Source organism: Carcharodon carcharias, chromosome 19 (genome assembly GCF_017639515.1).
Source record: "Carcharodon carcharias isolate sCarCar2 chromosome 19, sCarCar2.pri, whole genome shotgun sequence".
NCBI classification, from domain to species: domain Eukaryota; kingdom Metazoa; phylum Chordata; class Chondrichthyes; order Lamniformes; family Lamnidae; genus Carcharodon; species Carcharodon carcharias.
Genome location: NC_054485.1, coordinates 105,266,188 through 105,287,199, shown reverse-complemented (window position 1 = coordinate 105,287,199; position 21,012 = coordinate 105,266,188). Strand labels below are relative to the sequence as shown.

Below are 21,012 nucleotides of genomic sequence, written 5' to 3'. Positions count from 1 at the left end.
TTGTGGATTTTAGGGAGGAGGTAGCAGTGGGCTGCCTGAGGTTTTGAGACTGAGGTTGGAAGCTGTGGAGGGAAGATCTCCAGAGGAGATGAGGTCAGTGACAGTCCAGGAAACAATGGCTTGATGTTCGGTGGTGGGGTCATGGTCCAGAGGGAGGTAGGAGGAAGTGTCTAAAAGTTGGCACTCAGCCTCTGCGAGGTAGAAGTCAGTAAGCCAGACAACAACAGCACCACCCTTGTCGGCAGGTTTGACAACAAAGTCAGGGTTGGACCTGAGAGAACAGAGTGCAGCATGTTCAGAAGGAGGCAGGTTAGAGTGGGTGAGAGGAGCAGAGAAATTGAGATGGCCAATGTCACGCACACAGTTCTCAATGAAAAGATCAAGGGCAAGTAAGAGGTCACAGGGAGGGGTCTAGGTGGAGGGAGAATACTGGAGGCAGGTGAAAGGATCCGTTGAACAGTGGGAGGACTCTCAGTGGGAGAAACTGAGTCCTTTGCTGAGTACTGGACATTCAGCATCAGAGAGAGGAAGGTTAGGGTGGTACGGTGAATACATGGCCGGGATTGGGATTAGAAAACGGAATTGGGTTTGAGGGACGGGAAAGGGTGGAGGGTCCTGGATGGGCCACACTGCCAACCTCGGGTTGCTCGAACATTTTGAACAATTTCCCAATAGGAACTCGGAGTGAGAAATGGAAACACAGAAGAAATTCCAGCTACAAACTGGGAAACAGGTGAAGAGATGGAGGATGGGACTGGGCGTTTGACTGACTGAAGCAGGGAGTAAATGAAGGAAGGAGACACACAAGATATTTAATTTACTTTTTATTTTAATCCTCTGAAATTGATATTTGTATTGGTTTTATTTACAGTCTGATTGGGATTTTACAATTTGGAAATTAAGTGACTCATTTAATGACAACCTGTTGTCAATGCTGGTTTCTAACCCCCCAACCCCTGACCTTAAACAAGGGGGTCACGTAATCGTGACGTCAGGAGGATGCGACCCCTGAGGCCCCGCCCCTTTCACTGATCCAATCAGAACCGGAGCAGATTCTCAGAAACTGGTTTTCATTCCAAGTCCAGAAGAAAGGATAAAGTTTCTCAGTGAATTTATTCCCAGTGAAGCTGTGGAGATGGGACTTGGTGTCCGCGCTGTAAAATGAAACTGTCCCAGACTCAAAACTGAGATAAACTCCCACCTTCCCGGGGATCTGACCGACAGGGAGACGGGATTCAGGAGAGGATTTTATATAAAATTCATCCCCAAACCGCTCAATGATCCAGAATCCAGTCTCCGGGCTCAGACTGACCCTGTCCTTCCTCTCCACAGACTCTGCGGCTACTCCCAGTCTCCAGCGCCGATTCCCCTCCACCTCCACCTCCCAGTAATGTCTCCCCGATGTGAATCCCTCTGATCCCAGGGCACAGGACCAGACTGTAAACCTCTTCCCGGTGTCAGGGAGACTCCTCCGGGTCCGGGTCCATCTCAAACTCTTCAGATCCTCAGACACCTCGAGCCAGGGACTCGCTGTTTCCACATCCAGGTTCACAGAGACTGCGAGAGAAAAGCAGAGAATTAGAGACTCGCCGGGGATCGGGGGAGAGACTCACTGGGGATCGGGGGAGAGACTCACTGGGGATCGGGGGAGAGACTCACTGGGGATCGGGAGAGACTCGCTGGGGATCGGGAGAGACTCGCTGGGGATCGGGAGAGACTCACTGGGGATCGGGAGAGACTCACTGGGGATCGGGAGAGACTCACTGGGGATCGGGGGAGAGACTCGCTGGGGATCGGGAGAGACTCGCTGGGGATCGGGGGAGAGACTCACTGGGGATCGGGGGAGAGACTCACTGGGGATCGGGGGAGAGACTCCCTGGGGATCGGGGGAGAGACTGGCCGGGGATCAGGGGGAGACCCCCTGGGGATCGGGGGAGAGACTGGCCGGAGATCGGGGGAGAGACTCGCCGGGGATCGGGGGAGAGACTCGGATTTTCCACATTAACAGAAACATCTGAACACAGAGCTCCTGGATTCCTGCTCCCCTGGATCCTGATCCCTTTTTCTCTGTTTAATCCATTGTGAAATGTTGGGGAATTTCCGCTCCCAGTCTCTGGGATCGGGAAGAAACGGGATTCTCAATCACTTCACCGATTCTGTCTGATTCCCTGTTTCTCAACCCGGCAGACAGCCGCCCCGAGGAGACCAAAGGTCGATTTTATTTCGTTCAGGTCATTGCCGGGAACCTACGGATAGGACACCTGGCGAGGTAAACAAGGATGGGGCTGCAAGTTCTGTCGAAGTGTCATGAGGACTCGAAACGTCAACTCTTCTTCTCCGCCGATGCTGCCAGACCTGCTGAGTTTTTCCAGGTAATTCTGTTTTTGTTAAGGATGGGGCTGACCCAACTTAATGCGACCTTTCGTACCATCATCTGTCAATGTCCTTACCTAAGGCTCCAGGTCTTCATCCTCTCTCCCTGCAGTCATTTTCAACATCAACTTTTCTAACTTTGATCTTCCATGTATTCAGACCCTCAATCCCATTCCCACATTCAGTCCGTGACAGCAAAACCTCAATCCCATTCCCACATTCAGTCAGTGACAGCAGACCCTCAATACCATTCCCACATTGTCAGTGACAGCAGACCCTCAATCCCATTCCCACATTCAGTCAGTGACAGCAGACCCTCAATCCCATTCCCACATTGTCAGTGACAGCAAACCCTCAATCCCATTCCCACATTCAGTCAGTGACAACAGACCCTCAATCCCATTCCCACATTCAGTCAGTGACAGCAAACCCTCAATCCTATTCCCACATTCAGTTAGTGACAGCAAACCCTCAATCCCATTCCCACATTCAGTCAGTGACAGCAAACCCTCAATCCCATTCCCACATTCAATCAGTGACAACAGACCCTCAATCCCATTCCCACATTCAATCAGTGACGACAGACCCTCAATCCCATTCCCACATTCCGTCAGTGACAACAGACTCTCAATCCCATTGCCACATTCAGTCAGTGTTAGTAGAGCATTCAGTCATCATGTCCCCACAATCTGATACTCAATCTCCCCCTCTTGCTGCAACTCTCTCCATCTTCAAAAACTTCAAAACTTACCATTTTGTTTTGGAGCACATTCCCTAATACCTGCCCTCAATGAACACCCCCCACCCCCCAACCCCTGTAAAGCTGTTCATAGTGTAAAATGTGCTTTAAAAATGTGAGTTGTTGGGTCTATTTTATCTGTTGATGTGGTGTCAGGGTGCAGGTGGCTGCTAGCAGAAAGTAACAGTTTCTCAATCATCCAGTTCAGAAATCAGCCTGACACAGTAAAGGGAATGTTTAAGATGAGGAAAATGGGCAGATCGCGTCACAATGGGGAAAAGGCCTGAGTCTGACAGACGGAGAGTTTTCCAGTTTCTTCCTAAATGGCCTAGGGTTTCCTCTGGCCTCTCGCAGGTTGGGTCAGGGAGTGTTGGGGGTCATTTTGGAAGTTATGCTGAGAGAACAGGAATTGATAGATTTAGTCTCGTCCTGTCCTTTATTGTTTGTTGAACTTAGCATTAGATTTATAACTATTTAAAGTCGATAGAATTTATTGGGGCCAGGAGGAGCATTACTGCCCACATACAAAAACATAAGAAATAGGAACAGGAGCAGACCATTCGGCCACTTGAGCCTGCTCCACCATTCAATAAGATCGTGGTTGATCTTGTTCGATTTCCACGTTCCCATCTAACCCTGATAACCTTTGATTCCCTTGCCTAACAAGAATCTATCTACCTCTGCCTTAAAATTATTCAATGACCCTGCCTCCATCACCATCTGAGGCAGAGAATTCCAAAGTCGCACAACCCTCTGAGAGAAAAAAGTTCTCCTCAACTCTGTCCTAAAGTTTTATAACAGTGCCCCCTAGTTCTGGACTCACCCACAAGAGGGAACATCCTTTCCACATCTACCTCGTCAAGGCCGTTCAGATCTTGTACACTTCAATCAAATCACCCCTCACTCTTCTAAACTCTAGCGGAAACAAGCCCAGTCTGTCCAACCTTTCCTCAAAAGACAACCCATTCATTCCAGGTATCAATCTAGTAAACCTTCTTTGAACCGCTTCTAGTGCATTTACATCCCTCCTTAAATAGAAAGACCAAAACTGTACACAGTATTCGAGCTGCAGTCTCACCAATGCCCTGTATAATTGAAGCATAATGTCCATACTTTTATGTTCAATCCCTCTCATAATAAAGGAGAGCACTCCATTAGCCTTCTTAATTACTTGCTGGACCCATATACTAATCTTTTGTGACTCATGTACTAGAAAACCTAAATCCCTCTGCACCTCAGAATTATGCAGCCATTTACTATTTAAGTAATACTCTGTAATACTCTGACCTACATGGTATATTTAAAATAAAAAGGAAATCACTTGCCTGAACTTGACCCCTGCTACCACTAGCTCATCTTGACAAGTTTGAGACCGTTCGATATTTAGTCGACCCATGGTTGACATGCTCATCCCCATATCATCCAGACACAATCTTTCCATTTAAATAAGGCTCACACTCCTCTGGGACAGGTGGCTTTCCGATGCCTGAAAATTGGGCGTTAATTCCCCAACCTGAAACTGGTGGAGGTGGAAATGGGGCAGGAACACTGTGTAATCAATCCCCCATCACCATCTTGATCCCACACCCACACTGTTCCCACCGCAGGGGAAGAGTTAAAATTAGCCCCGAGAATCGAACATCAGTAGAAAGCACTGGAAATGCTGACTCTCCCAGGGAGGGCTGGTCACACCGTAACTGAGAGCCACAGTCCTTGAACATTTCAAACAATAAACCTCCAGCCCAAAGCCCATGGTGTCATTTAAACCCCCAGCTCAAACCCCATGATGTCATTGAGCAGGGATTAGTAACAAAATTAAGAAACAAGTTACTTGAGCCTCAATTAAACACCATTCAGAGTCTGCAATTTTAGAAAGCTTTTCATAACCACTAGACAATCAGATGATGCTACAAAAGATGGAATTAAACCTCGATGATGGGTGAAATGTGAAGGTTGAAGCTCAGCTCAGGGTGAAGCTGCACACTGAGGCTCCTTACAATCAGGTGTAGTCTGAGTGAGTTGCCAGAAAAGGTGATGGGTGTGGTACTGTAATGGTTATAAAACTGGAATAAACACCCAGAAGAGATGAGGAGGAAGTTTTAACCTAACCCACCCATCAGGAAACTGCTGGGATCATGTGGAAAGCTGGTTTTACACTCAATCCGATCTTACTCTTCATTGACCTCATACAGTAAGAGTGGGTGAGGTGTAAAAACAGTATTCCACCCTCATCCTGTGGGTTTCCCTGCTCGAGGATTAGGTTAAAATTACCCCTGAGAATTCAAATCCCACTGTGACAAGGTATGAAACTGAATTCAAACAATCTGTTAATGTGTGGACCAGCATCAGAAAAGCGTGACCATGAAAGCGCTGGATTGTTGTAAAAATTCAAATGGCTCATTGTGTCCTTCATGAGACTGTAGTCCACACTATGTCATTAACTCTTAATTTCCTCAAGGTAATCAGGGATTGGCAATAAACGTGGCCTCAATTAGCATTGTCCATATCCTGAGAATAGCATCTTTAAAGTGTTCAGGAGTTCCAGTTTCTAATTGAAGCTGAACAGTCAAGCAGTCCCAGCAAAACTGGACTCAATGGGAATCAGGGGGAACACTCTTTGCTGGCTGGAGTCATACCTAGCACAAAGGATGATGGTTGTGGTTGTTGGAGGTCAGTCATCTCAGCTCCAGGACATCATTGCAGGTGTTTCTCAGGGTAGTGTCCTTGGCCCAACCATCTTCAGTTGCTTCATCAATGACCTTCCTCCCATCAGAAGGTCAGATGTGGGGATGTTCGCCGATGAATGCACAATGTTCATACCCATTCGCGACTCCTCAGATACTGAAGCAGTCCATATCCAAATGCAGCAAGACCTGGACAATATCTAGGCTTGGGCTGACAAGTGACAAGTAACATTCGTGCCACAAATGCTAGGCAAAAACCATATCCAACAAGAGAATATCCAAACCATCGCCCTTTGATGTTCAATAGCATTACCCTCACTGAATCCCCCACTATCAACATGCTGGGGGTTACCATTGATCAGAAATTGAACTGGACTAACCATATAAATACTGTGGCTGCAAGAGCAAGTCAGAGGCTAGGAATCGTGCTCTGGAGCTGAGATGACTGACCTCCAACAACCATAACCATCTTCCTTTGTGCTAGGTATGACTCCAAACAGCAAAGAGTGTTCCCCCTGATTCCCATTGAGTCCAGTTTTGCTGGGGCTCCTTGATGCCACAATCGGTCAAATGCTGCCTTGATGTCAAGGGCAGTCACTCTCACTTCACCTCTGGAGCTCAGCTCTTTTGTCCATGTTTGAGCCAAGGCTGTAATGAGGTCAGGAGCTGAGTGGCCCTGGCGGAACCCAAACTGGGCGTCAGTGAGTCGGTTATTGCTAAGCAAGTGCCGCTTATTGAATAAATCACCTGACTCCCCAGAACCTGTCCACCATCTACAAGGCACGAACATATCCCGGGTCACGTGGGCAGCGCGCTCGGGGCGGTTGGATTTGAATCGGGCCTGCGCTCGGGGCGGTTGGGTTTGGATCTGGATCAGGAGCCTGCTCGGGATGTCGGTGCTAAAGCCACTGAACAAACACCCGGATCTGAACAACGGGACTGTGCTGTTAGTGGCAGCTGAAGGTCTTCATCTGGGTGAACTTGAGGAGGCGATCCTGAAGGAGAACAAGTCCTTTGAAATGAATGTTCATTTAGCAAAAACATCTGCCATTACCTGTGGAAAATGAACACACCAGACCGCAGATAGATCTTATTGTCTTCCTCATGGATTTACATAGTCAGCACAGTGTAGAAACTGTGAAGGCATCTCTGGCCTATGTTGATGTGAATTTCTTTCTTGGGAAAGTTTGCTTCCTTGCAGTTGGGGGCAAGGCTGTTAAGCACCAATCAACTGAGATGTACACCCTGAAGCAACTGGCAGATTCCTACTCGAGCCCCCTGATTCCTGCTGAGCTGGAGTCCACAGAGAGGTGATCTGTGATAGCCCAAAAACTTTTTCAGATATTGAAGGGTGCGGCAGGCCTAGTATCAGTTGTCTCTGCCCTTGCTCCTAGTACCTTGATAAGACCCTCCTTCAAGATCGAAATAGAGAGATGCTGAGCAGTTGATAGTGTTAACAGCAACTCAGATCATCAACTCATTGAGGAACCACTTGGTTATTTTTGCCATTTTCACAAATTGAAGTGCAATTTATCTTTTGTTTAATCAGCAAAAAAAAATCATTGTTATGTAAATTTTCTCTGCGATGGGTTTCTCCAAGGCGATTATTCTTTCAATTGTTTCTGTAAAAACCTTTAAATACAATGCACAATAGAAAGAAAATATATATTTTGGATCTTGAAAAAAAAAATCTACAAGGCACAAGTCAGGAGTGTGATGAAATACTCCCCACTGGCCTGGATGAGTGCATCTCCCACAACACTCAAGAAGCTTGACACCGTCCAGGACAAAGTGGCCCGCCTGACTGGCACCACGTCCACAAATGTTCGCTCCCTCGCCATCGATGCACAGTAGCAGCAGTGTGTACCATCTAGAAGATGCACCGCAGGAATTCACCAAGGCTGCTTCGACAGCACCTTCCAAACTCACGACCACTACCATCTAGAAGGACAAGGGCAGCAAATAGATGGGAACACCACCACCTGGAAGTTCTCATCCAAATCACTCACCATCCTGACTTGGAAATATATCGCTGGTACTTGACTGTCGCTGGGTCAAAATCCTGGAACTCCCTAACAGTGCTGTGGATATACCTACACCACATGGGCTGCAGTGGTTCAAGAAGGCAGCTCACCACCACTTTCTCAGGGGCAACTAGGGATGGGCAATAAATTCTGACCCAGCCAGTGAAGCCACATCCCACCAATTAATAAAAAAAAATTGAATAGGGTGGGTAATCAACTTTGCCAACTCTCTGCTGGGTTAGGAAAGATGATAATCTAGCGCATAATTTCTTCCCACATACACTGACATCCTGAAAAATAAAGGGGATAATTCTAACCCCACTCTCCAGGTGGGAAACACATGGGATTGGGTGGAACAATGATTTCAGATTGGATGTTAAACCAAGTCCTAATCTGCCCTCACTAGTGAATACAAAAGATCCCATGGAAATCTTTTGAAGAGGAGCAGGGGAATCCTCCCAGAGTCCTCGATAATATTTATCTCTCAACCAATATCACCAATGTTTATGGGATCTTCCTATGTGAAAATTGGCTGCCACATTTCCAACATTAGATCAGTGCCGACATTTCAAAAACACTTCCTTCTCTGCAAAGCACCTTGGCACTTTCCGAGGTTGTGAAAGGTGCTATAGAAATCCAAGTTTTTCTTTACATCCTGACACAGTGAGAAATCCTTTCTACAGCTTGGTCCTGAATAGATTGCTCACTCGACATTCCCTGAGGGACCTTTGGCTGGTGTTTGAGCTCAGATCCTATTTTACACTCAACTCCACTGACATAAGTAACCTGTGGTTTAATTGTGAAGGTGTCTGAAGTGTGACTGTACTGAGATGGAGTCACTAACACCGACTCAGAGAAATCTGTGGCTCAGGAGCAGAACAGAAAATGGAAAAAGTTTCTTCTAAGATCCAGTGCCACCAGCAACTGAGGGATAGGCCCTCCCTGAAATGTGCATATTTGATATTTGCCCCTCCTCTTAACAATTGTGAAAGGCAGTCCAGGCAACTGCTCAAACCACTACTGTTCTTGTAATTCTACAGGATGCAGCTCAGTGCTGGCCAGGCCTGCCCGATGGAGAGTAAAAGAGCCCCACAATGAACAGCGTGGCACAGCTCCTGCTAATAGCTGCAACAAATGTATTCTCCTCTGTGAAGAAGTACAGGCCTCCACACAGCAAATGTGCTTGAACTGCATGTGGAACATTTCTCAATCAGAACAGGTGACTGAACTGGGAAAAATATCAGGCAGTCAATGGTTTTATTTTCCAGGATCGCTCAACATTGCCCCTTTGAGCACATCAACCCACCCATTTACCATAAAGGGAATTGACCCAACTAACAGGAACTTGTAGCACAGAACCTTCTGCCCCACTCGCCTACACAACTAATCCCCAGAAACCAAGGACAAGTAGTCTCAACCTGTTGATCAAATCATGCCAAGAAACCTGGATGTCTCAATGCTCTCATTCCACAAGCATCGTGCAATCAAAATGTACCTGCAATACAACGGCTTCACAAATGTGTACTCCTAAATGTTCAATGGCTTCATTAAATATCTTCACAAATGTATGGTTAATATGCAAAGTATAGACATTAATAGATAAATAGCTGGAATAAAGCAGCTCAATTTGGAAAATGAAAATAAAGATTATTCAAATCAGATGAGCTTTTTCAGTGTTGACACTGAAATATTCAGGAACTGTCCTTCAACATTTATTATAAATTAGGGGACAGTTTATTAAATTGTATCATAGTTCAGTACTTACCATAATCAACTTCCACTTCATCATAACCTGCATTGAACAAGAATATTTAATATCTTACACTTCTTACCGACTGTCAGTTAAAACTATCAAATATATTTTTACACGTTAGGAACAAGCAATCCCCTCACTCAGATTGCACCATCACTGCTGGGCGAGAATCCAATGATTAACAATATGGATTCTTGGCACTTTTCAGCATTCCTGTCTCAACATTGAGTTGAACAATTTCAGATGAAACCCTCTGCCCCCATTTGTTTTTAACAGGGCAGCTGTTGGTGATGATGCTGATTTCCCATTTACACCTCCTCTCAGCCCATCTTTTGTTTCTTTCCTTGTCTTATTACCATCTCTCGCCTTACACCATCATCCCTTTTATCACTTCGTCTCTCCTGTATTCCACCCTAACATGGTCTCCTCCTTTGTTCTTTCCTCGCCTCCCCCTTTCCCTGCCTCTGGACTGGTTTAAAACCTGTTACATCTCTAACATTTTCCAGGTCTAAACAGGTTGTCAGCCTGAAACATTGGGCTGGATTTTCACTAAGTCAGAATGACTCAGCCCCTTTAAAAATGGCAGGTAGGTCCCAATTCCAGGATTCCCGACCACATTCCTGGGTTGTCTGATTTTCGGGACTGCCTTTGAAGGGTGAGGGCTGGTTCATGTCCAAAGCCAGCACCAAGCAATCGCGACCTGTTCGGTTCCATTGCAAAGATAGGCATGTCCTGCTCCTCCCCGATTTTCATGGAGTCAGGTCAGGTCTTTAAAGATTTGCGGTTCACGGCCCCTCAGAGGAGTCATGAATCTTTGTATACATGAAGAGACCTTTTAAAAGGTGACTTCAAAAGGTCCTCCTCGTGCGCTCCTGTGCCAAGATCTCCCCTTACACCCACCCTCCATGGACAGTTACACCTCCTATGTCAAGGTACATCCCTCCAGCCACCCCCATAGCCCCCCTTGACCCCTCTGCCAAGTGATAGCACTTCTATGCCCATTCTATACATTGTACGGAACCAATGAACCCTGTACTGACAGTAGGATATGTAAAAAAAAAATTTAAAGTCATTCATTCATTAGTTTTCACTATGTTAAAAAATATCATTTAACTACAGGGCAATAAAACTATGAGTCATCCAGACCCTTTAAAATATCAAGAAATCACAAGCCCTTTGAACCTCTTAACCTTGTGTAAATAAACATTGCAAAATTGACTGCAGAGGTCAGAAAGCGTGAGCTGTAATGGATGTCTGAGTTCTCAGCCAAGCTTCATTCTGTATGTACGAGGGCCATGGGGTGTGGGTGGAGGGGCACAGTTGGCCATAGGGGGTAATAGGGACCATATGGTGTGAGTGGATGGGGGGGGTGCATGAGGTGGTATGAATAGGTCATGAGGCATGTGTGGGGTGAGGGGCTAGGGCTGAAGGGCCTTTGTGTTTTTATTTTAGCTGGGGCAAAGTCCCACAGCACCGACGTAGGCCTTTTAAACAACCGGCCTTGACACCCGGCAGAGCCACATGTAGCTTCCAACCATTTTCCCAGGTTGGCGGGTCCGATTCCAACCAGAATCAACCCCCAGCAATGAAGATCCCACCTTTGTAGGCACTTTCTACTGAGATGGGCTGGCCGAATCGGGAATTTTCCCCACTCCCACTATCCGCGTCAGTGATGAAAATCCAGGCCATTAACTCTCTTTCTCTCTCCACAGATGCTGCACAACCTGCTGATTATTACCAGTGCTTTTTTGATTTTCTTTTGAATCAAATGCTCTGTTCATCTCAAAATATTCATCCCATTAAGTTCAATGAAAAGACTGAGCTGCAGATTGAAAACTGAGACTGGAATAATGGGAATGGTTTATAGTATTTACATCTCATGTGATCAGCCCACAATTATTACACACTAACTCTGTTAAATGACAAGTTGGGAGCTCAGCACCTGTCAGCTGAACCTAACCATAATGCTGCTGTCACTTTCACTTGTTTCGAGCATGTTTTAAAGGGGTTCCTTGTAACTACATTACCCTAGACTGACAGTCAAATTGTGTGACCCCTTTTTCTATTTTAGAATGGATATCTGGAGGAGGAAGAAAAAAATTGAGCAGGAGGGTCCCGTTCTGCTCAAGTTCAGTTGTCTCTGGAAAATTAACCAATCACCTAATCCACTTTAACCCCCTCTTCCAAAAAAGTTGCACAGAAGTGTAAAGAAAAAGAGAAAACATGCAAAATAAATAAAATGATGCCACAACATATTATAGTTTCGGTATTATGATGAAATAAATTTGTAGATTTTATTGATCTGGAACATTCTGCCATTTCACTCAGTATTCTGCCCCCTCACGTGCAGTGTATTTTTCAAGAGCAGGCAGCAAAGAATAATTACATAATGATTAGACTAGAAAGTAGTAAATATAATCCCTCTATTCAAGAAGGAAACAAGAAACTATAGGCCGGTTAGCTTGATGACTGTCATGGGGAAAGTGTTTAGAGTTGATCATTAAAGAAGTTATAGTTGGGCACTTAGAAAAACACAAGGTAAGAGTCTGCATGGTTTTGTGAAAAGGAAATCATGTTTAACCAATTTATTAGAGTCCTTTGAAGGAGTAACATGTGTTGTGGATAAAGGGGAGACTGTACTGTACTTGGACGTACTGTATTTGGATTTCCAGAAGGCATTTGATAAGGTGCCACAGCAAAGGTTATTGTGGAAAATAAAAGCTCACGGTGCAGGGGCTAATATATCAGCTTGGACAGAGGATTGGCTGGCTAATAGAAAACAGAGAGTATGCATAAAAGCACCTTTGATTGGCAGGATGTGACTAGTGGAGTCCCGCTGGGGCCTGAACTTTTTACAATTTACATCACTGACCTAGATGAGGGGAGCGAAGGCATGGTAGCTAAATTTGCAGACAAACAGACATAAGGAGTTTGCATACGGCTAAAGATAAGTTGAGTGAGTAGGCAAAAATCTGGCAAATGGAATATAACATGGGAAAATATGAAGTTGTTCACTGTGGCAGGAAAAATAAAAAAGCAGAGTATTACTTAAACAGAACAACTGCAGAATTCTGAGGTGAAGAGGGATCTCGGAGTTCTCGTGCATGAACCGCATGTAATTAAGAAAGCTCATGAAATGCAATCCTTCATTATGAGAGGAATTGAACATAAAAGTAATGATAAGCTTCAGTTATACAGGGTAATCGCATGTCAAATACGGTGTGTAGTTTTGACCTCATTTAAGGAGGGATGTAGATGCATTGGAAGCAGTTGAAAGGAGGTTTACTAGATTAATACCTTGAATGAGCGACTTCTTTTATGAGGATAGGGTGGACATGCTGAGCTCGTTTACATTGAAGTTTAGAAGAGTAACAGGTGACTTGATTGAAGTATATAAGATCCTAAACGGTCTTGACAAGGTGGATGTGGAAAGTATGCTACCTCTTGTGGGTGAGTCCAGAACTAGGGGGCACTGCTTTTAATTTGGAGGTCATCCTTATAGGACAGAGATGAGGAGAATTTTTTTCTCTCAGACTTTGGAACTCTCTGCCTCAGATAGAAGTGAAAGCAGGGTCACAGAATATTTTTAAATCGGAAGTAGATAGATTCTTAACCAAAACAAAAATACCTGGAAAAACTCAGCAGGTCTGACAGCATCTGTTAATGTTTCGAGTCCGTTTGACTCTTCAACAGATAGATTCTTGTTAGGCAAGGGAATCAAAGGTTATTGGGGTTAGGTGAGAATGTAGAACTCGAAACCCAAGCAGATCAGCCATGATCTTATTGAATGGTGGAGCAGACTCAAGGGGCCAAATGGTCTATTTAATATGTTTGTATGATAGCAAAACTCTTAATTGAGAAAGGACAGAATTAACCAATTACACCAACAAAGGATAATATGCAGAGCCAAAGGTAAAAGGACACAAGAGGACTTATGTCGGGAAAGAATAACAAAGAAAAGTTGATTGCTCTGCGATATAACATTCTAAAATCTATCAATATCTTACACAACGCATCAACCTGTTTCAAAAATGAAAAGACACTGAACTATCCAATCCCAAAGGTGAAAGGTCAACATCTAACCCACTGCCCCACCCAGTAGTTGTGGACTACAGCAGGAAGTTCTAATATAATAAAATGTGAGGTACACAGGAATATAAAGTGGTGAAGGCCATTGGTGTAGACTTTTCATTGAAAAACAAATGGGATTGTCGAACTCTATCTTCAAAATTCCTGGATTCTCATGCTCTGGAACTGGAATTTTCTTATTTACTGTTGTTAGGGGAAAGATAGTAAGTGAGAATTTATGGTAAGGGAGAATTTATTGAAAAGAAATGAATTACTTAAGATCTCCAGGAAGCCAGTGCTACCAAGCACATTAACAGGTAAAGGTTATCAGATGAACCTTGCACAGCCTTAGGGCCTGCAAACAACAGAAAGGCCTTGGCGGCCGGACTGGAATCAGAGGATGGCAATAACATAGATTAAATGTGCTCTTCAACAGATAGGGGAAGGACAGATGGTCCCAGCTTAGATAGGAGGGATACTTGTTATACCTATGTCAACACCTGGCAGAACATTACATGGAGTAGAAAATATTGGGGTGATACGGGGCAATTACTATATTTGATCAAGGGGAGAGATAGCATGTTCCTGGGTGAAAAGTGGGATGTACCTGATGCCACAGATGTACGTGATCAGTAAAGTATAAACATGCTGAATACTTGTAATTTAGCAGAGTGCTATCTCAAACTGCCTTGACATGGTTCTCTCCTTGCAATTGCTCGAATAATTGATCGTGACCTGTACCTGAGACTCTGTTTGTCAAAGATAGCACAACACTGTAAATCAGAGTTCTGAAATTGTTCTTAAATAGTTTACCTTCCAAAGTGCAAAACAGCTGTAGTTCTGAAAATCAAGAACACAGGAATGTGTTAGTGTGAGAGATTCTGCAGCTATTGCCACACCTTATAAACAATATTGGGTCTACAAACAGAATACAACTCAATATGTTTCCCATCTAAATTCTTAAAACTGATTTAAAAAGTATGTGATAATATGAATAAATAGTTGAGCATATTTTAAAATTCTAACACTCAAGACTTGACAGAATTTATAATTGATCTTTTTCACCTTTCACTTAATGTTCTAGTGACGATATAATGGGCTGTATCTCAGCAACACTATCTGTTCAGCTAATCACATCACCTAATGCACCATTCAGGTTAAACATGGACAGTGATGGGATAATAGTTAGGGCGCATCTCCATAATTCTGAGCTTTTTTTTAGCAATCCTCTCTATTCATCATTTATTTCTTGGACATAACTGTTTTAATCTTGCCAACTGATGAAGCCTTGCTATTTCCACAGTGTCAATCACTACTGAGGCCATCTCTGATCAAATCCTTGAATCCCTCTCCACTCACATCCCTATTCCCACTCTATTTCCTTCTGTGCCCAACTTGCTCCCCAAGGCACCTACAATGGCAGTTTCAAATTCCCAAAAGTCCAGCCTTTGGCCTCCTGTTCACCATGACATTTCTGCAACTACTGAATTCCTCAAATTACATCCTCAATTCCACCTTTGATCCCTTGTCCCGATTAAAGCCATTCCTATTTCTGACCTTCATCATTCACCCGATGATAATCATCATCACTGCTCCCTTACGTCCAATGGATGCAGACTTGAATTTTCTGGCAGACAACTGGTTTAGAAATACTGAAGTGTAAAGATAAAGCCACCTTTTCATCACAACAAACTGTCTTCTGAAATCCTTCTGTTTTGCCACCCCCACCTCCACCAACAAATGAACAATGAGAGTCAGTAAATCAGCAATTACAGGCTTTCAAGGTGGAAATATTATGGGTACAAACCAAGTATTTTTTTATTCTTTTAAGGGATATGGGCATAGCAGCTGGGTCAGTATTTATTGTCCATCCCTTTTTGAACCTTCTTGAGCCACTGTAGCTCATATGGTGTAGGAAAACCCACGGTGCTGTTGGGAAGGAAGTTCCAGAATTTTGACCCAGTGACAGTGAAGGAATGACAATATAGTTCCAAGTCAGAATGTTGTGTGGCTTGGAGAGGAACTTGCAGGTAGTGGTGTTCCCATGCACCTGCTGCCCTTGTCCTTCCAAGTGGTAGAGGTCACGGGTTTGGAAGGTGCTGTCTAAGGAGCCTTGGTGAGTTGCTGCAGTGCATTTGTAGATTCTGCACAATACTACTGCCACAGTGCATCGGTACTGGAGGGAGTGCCACACAGGAACAAAGATGGAGTGGGGGAAACGTAGGGGGTTGGGGGGGGGGGGGTGGCGGCAGGTGGAGACGATGATTTTATGGAGCTGCGAGAGTGGGAAATGTGGCTTGTGGAGTGATTGAATTATGCAGGGGCCAAAATTTCACTCTTTCTACAGTAAGTTGAGATTAAGTCAGCAGCGTGTTTGTGATGTGTCGGGTCTCACACTGTCCTGTGGCGGGGTCCTAATACATCTGCAAGCTATGAATATTTATTTGTGTGAAACATTTTTAACTTATGTCCTCCCTTCAAGATAGCCTCATGGCACCCGATTTATTTAGAGGTGATGTGCGCCAGTTAGTGTTGTGCAGCTGTGTCTAAGGTCAATGGCTTTCTTTGTTGAACTCTGTGTACAAGGGAGGAGAGCAGGCCAATGGCCGCTTGCATGAGGCTCAGGACTGGAAAGGAAGAGTCAGGTGTCGGGGCTTGATGGTGAGACGGTGACTATTGAAAAGTTGGGTCTTGGGTGCAGGGTGGTGGAGGAGAGATACAAGGAGGACCGAGGGTGGGGTTTGGGTGTAGGGGAATGTGGAGGAGGGAGGGGCCTAGTGTTCTGGGTGTGGTGGTACTGTGGGGATGTTGAGGAGGTTAAAGGCAGGGAAGGTGGAGGTGACTGAGGGACCTAAAGGGTAGGGTTGTTGCAGTCAACATTCATTTTCTATGATCGAATTGGGGATGCTGGGTAGAGGTGTGATTAGCTACATTCACAGTGGGGAGTGGAATTTGGTAAAGGAGCAGGTTCAATGTCATGGTCAGTAACTCAAAGGTTTTGTAGGGCAGGGCATGGGAGCAAAGAATGATGATGGGAGGGTTTATGGTCGGAGTGGGCATCTCTACAGGTGCAGGCCCAAGAGGAGAGGTAGCACATGCAGTCCAGGGTGATAGTGTTCAGGGTAAGAGGGGAAGTTCAAGGGTCACAGAGGGAAGGGTCAAGGGTGACAGGGGAAAGCATGAAGGTGACAGGAGAAGGGTGGAAGGTACAGGAACGAGGCTCGAAGATCACACGCAAATTTTGTGGGGCTTTGCAATCGAGGAGTTAAGATTGAAGTATTGGGTGGGTGGAGTTCTGGGTGTGGACAATTTGAGAAGTTTAGTTCAATGGATGAGAACCATGGACAAACATGTTTTCATCTCTATGTCTTCCCTCTTAACAGTGCAATTACTGCAATACCCATGGGTCTCATTCACCTGATATTCCTGTAACCTCAGAAGCAGGAGGAGAGGGTGCAATGGAAGGGAGCTCTGGTCACCAACAAAGGCTGCACAGCCAACAACAGACAGCACCAGAGAGGGAGGCTGGTCCGGTTGCAGATAATCAGGGAATACATCATCAAAGAGGGACACTGGCACGTTAACACATCCTCAGGACAGGAACTAACTACCTGGAGATATCTGAGAGGCAATGCCAGAGACAACTGAGGTGTCTCAGGAAATCGTCACCAAGATACGTGGGATTGTTCATCAAGATCTGCAGCCACTTGGATTTGGTGGGAACTGCATGCCATTGGCCCAAAAGGTCACTGCAGTGCTCAATTTGTCCACCAGCGGTGGTTTCCAGGGCAGACCGGGTAACAAATGTGGCATCTCCCAGGCTGCCACACACAGGTACATAAAGGAGGTGACAACTACCTTCTTCTTGCCAATGACTTCATCCAATTCTGCAGCAATTATGACAGTCAATCAGCAAGATCAGTGGCCTTCAGTGCCATCACTCAGTTCCATAGGGTGAAAGGGGACATCGACTGCAACAATGTCGATATTGAAGCTCCTTGTAACCAGCCAGCTGCATCTGTGCATCGCAAAGGGCTTCACTTTTTGAACGTGCAACTGGTCTGTGACTGCAGGAGAAGAATCACACAGGTCTGTGCTCATTTCCCAGTGAGCTAACGGGGTTAATGTTGGAGAGAATGAAAAGATGCTGCTAACCCTGGGCTGTCCTGAGAGGAAGGCCCTGGGGCAGCTGGCATGCACTCCTCCTCCATCTGGGTGCACGAAGGCACCACCCTATTTTCCTGAGGAACTGAGCCATTGCTGCATTCAGCCCATGGCTAGTGCAATGAAATGCAGATCAGAGCAGATATCAATGGAATGCTCGACCTGACTCTCCATGCAGTCGCCATCCTCTCCATGGAGGAAGCCTATGGCTCAAATGCCTCGGAATGAGAGGAGATCTCATTGAAATGTTTAAAATTCTGACAGGACTGGACAGACTGGATGCAGGGATAATGTTTCCTCTGGCTTTGGGGGTGTGGAACAAGGGGTCACAGTCTCAGGATATGGGGTAGGCCATTCAGGACTGAGATGAGGAGAAATTTCTTTATTCAGAGGGTGGTGAACCTGTGGAATTCTCTTCCACAGAAGGCCAAGTCATTGAATATATTTAAGAAGGAAATAGATAGATTTCTGGACTCTTAAAGGTGTCAAGGGGTATGGGGAGAGAGCGGAAGTATGACGTTGAGAAAGAGGATCAGCCATGATCACGCTGAACGGTGGAGCAGGCTCAAAGGGCCGAATGACCTACTCCCGCTCCCATGACGGAACACATGCCGAGCACGGACTCCTCCATACCCCACACAAAGCTGCACACGATCCCTGGCATCTCCGCCATATTTTCCTCTAACGTCTTTTGAAGGTCTAATACAGGCAGGAATTATACAGTAAATGGCAGAACCCTTAAGTGCATTGACGGGCAGAGGGATCTGGGTGTACAAGTCCACAGGTCACTGAAAGTGGCAACGCAGGTGGATAAGGTAGTCAGGAAGGCATATGGCATGTTTGCCTTCATTGGCAGGGGTATTGAGTATAAAAGCTGGGAAGTCATGCTGCAGCTGTATAGAACCTTGGTTAGGCCAACTTGGAATATTGTGTGCAATTCTGGTCACCACATTACCAGAAGGATATGGAGGCATTGGAGAGGGTGTTGAGGAGGTTTACCAGGATGCTGCCTGGTCTGGAGGTTATTAGCTATGAGGAGAGGTTGGAGAAACTCGGATTGTTCTCACTGGAACGACGGAGATTGTGGGGGACTTGATAGGAGTTTACAAAATTATGAGTGGCATGGACAGAGTAGATAGTCAAGAGCTTTTTCCCAGGATGGAAGAGTCAATTACTAGGGGACATAGATTTAAGGTGAGAGGAGAAAACTATAGAGGAGATGTGCGGGGCAAGTTTTTTATGCAGACGGTAGTGAGTGTCTGGAATTCGCTGCCAGAGGAGGTGGTGCCAGCAGGTACGATAGTGGTGTTTAAGAGGCAGCTTGACAAATACATGAATAGGGTGAGAATAGAGGGATACGGACCCTGGAAGTGCAAAATGTTTTAGCTGACGGGCAATATGATCGGCGCAGGCTTGGAGGGCCGAAGGGCCTGTTCCTGTGCTGTACTTTTCTTTGTTCTTTGTTTGTCTGCTGCATGTACAGGTCAGGCACAGCAGGGACTAATCCCCACCAGTCCTTCAATCATTATGTGGCTGACTAAGGCTCACATTCACTCTTCTGACATAGCTGTTCACTCACACAAATACATTACTGACCCCGCGAGAGACCCCTTGTAAATATGTGACACTGGCACTTACCCTGGCGATCGAAGGAGGTCTTTGAGCCTGCACAGAAAGCAGGCTCTTGCATGGACCCCACAGACCCTCACTTCCTCTGCATCCTCCCTCCAGGTCACCTTGGTCATGCCGTTTGATAGCATCTGGAGGACAGAGCATCTCCTGCCTTTCCCTGGCGGCCTGGAGAAGAGCCTACAGGGAGGCATCGCTGAGCCATGGGGCTGGTCTGTTGCAATGCTCAGACACGATGGAGGGAGTTAATTTGGAGGGGGTGGACAATGAGGTGGGGGTTTATTTCACAGCAACAGTGGTAATGATGGGGAGGGGGTAAGATGGGGGAAGAAGTCTGAGGAGGGGCTGATGGTTCTGATGGGTTCTTCCAATGGACTTCTGAAGAATCTGGGACTATGCAGCACTGGAGTGTTCTGGCGGCGATGCAGAGTCTCCCAGTTGGACCTTGAGGCTCTTTTATAGGCTTCCCATAGCTGCAGCATTGTCAGCTGACAGTGGGGTTCACCAATCAAAAGCTTCCTCTGTTGCGGAATCAGACATGTCTCTCGTTAATGCTGCCGGCATTTTAATTTTTAATTAGAATCTTGTGGGAAACAGGAAAGAGCAAGAGAGAGGAAGTGATGTTGTTTCCGGATCCACCATCGGGAACGGTATGCCACAATGAAAATTCCTCCCTGGGTGTCTAAACCTAGAGCTCCCCGACGAAAAAGAAAATATCATAAGAAATAGGAGCAGGAGTAGGTCATTTGGCTCATTAAGCCTGTTTCTAAGATATTGATCTAATTGTAGCCTTAACTCCACTTTCCTCTCTGCAGCACCCCTCCCCCCCCACCGCCCTCATAACCCTTAGCTCCACTTTCTTGTCTGACCCCCATAACCCTTAACTCCCTTTTCGATCAAAAATCTTACACAAACTTGAATGTCTTGTATTCAATGACCCAACCTCCAGTGTCTCTGTGGGAGGAAATTGTAAAGACTAACGACCCCCTGAGAGAAGAAATTCCTCCTCCATCTTAAAATGGGGGACGACTTACTTTGAAATTATTCCCCCAGTTCTAGATTCCCTCATGAAGGGAAATGTTCTCTCAGCATCTGCCCTATCAAGCCTGCTCAGAATCTTACATGTTTCAGTAAGATCACCTCTCATTCTTCTAAACGTCAATGATACAGACCCAATCTGCCTTCCACATTAAGATAACCCCTTCAGCCCAGCAATCAGCCTAGCGAACATTTTCCTGCTTCCAATGCAATTATATCCCTTCTTAAGGGCAGATACCAAAACTGTACACATTATTCTAGGTGCTGTCTCACCAATGCCCTGTACGGAGGAACAAGACTTCCCACTTTTATACTCAACCCTGCCTCGCAACAAAGGCTAACATTCCATTTACCTTGCTAATTACTTGCTGCAAGAAAGGTTAAAGTAAGACAGAAAAAGGAGGTTTCTGACAAATGTCAGATAGAGATTACATTCAGAAAACAGGCAGAATATGGAGAACTTAGGGGCAAATTTAAAAAGGGCATAGCATGGACTGAGAATTGAAGAAACAAAATTACTGGGTAACATAAAAGGGAATC

At 45.5% G+C, this 21,012-nt stretch overlaps 1 protein-coding gene across 1 annotated transcript in view; it reads right to left on the bottom strand.

Annotated features, from left to right (window-relative positions):
* Positions 1-811: 811 nt before the first annotated feature.
* The window catches only part of LOC121291733 (butyrophilin subfamily 1 member A1-like), an 81,558-nt gene continuing 61,357 nt past the window's right edge, over positions 812-21,012 (bottom strand). The window contains exons 8-10 of the mRNA XM_041213238.1: positions 14,455-14,481; positions 9,586-9,612; positions 812-1,557 (exon numbers count right to left, since the gene is read on the bottom strand). Coding sequence (XP_041069172.1) covers positions 992-1,557; positions 9,586-9,612; positions 14,455-14,481 — 620 coding nt within the window. The 3' untranslated portion in view covers positions 812-991. The remainder of the gene's footprint in view (positions 1,558-9,585; positions 9,613-14,454; positions 14,482-21,012) is intronic.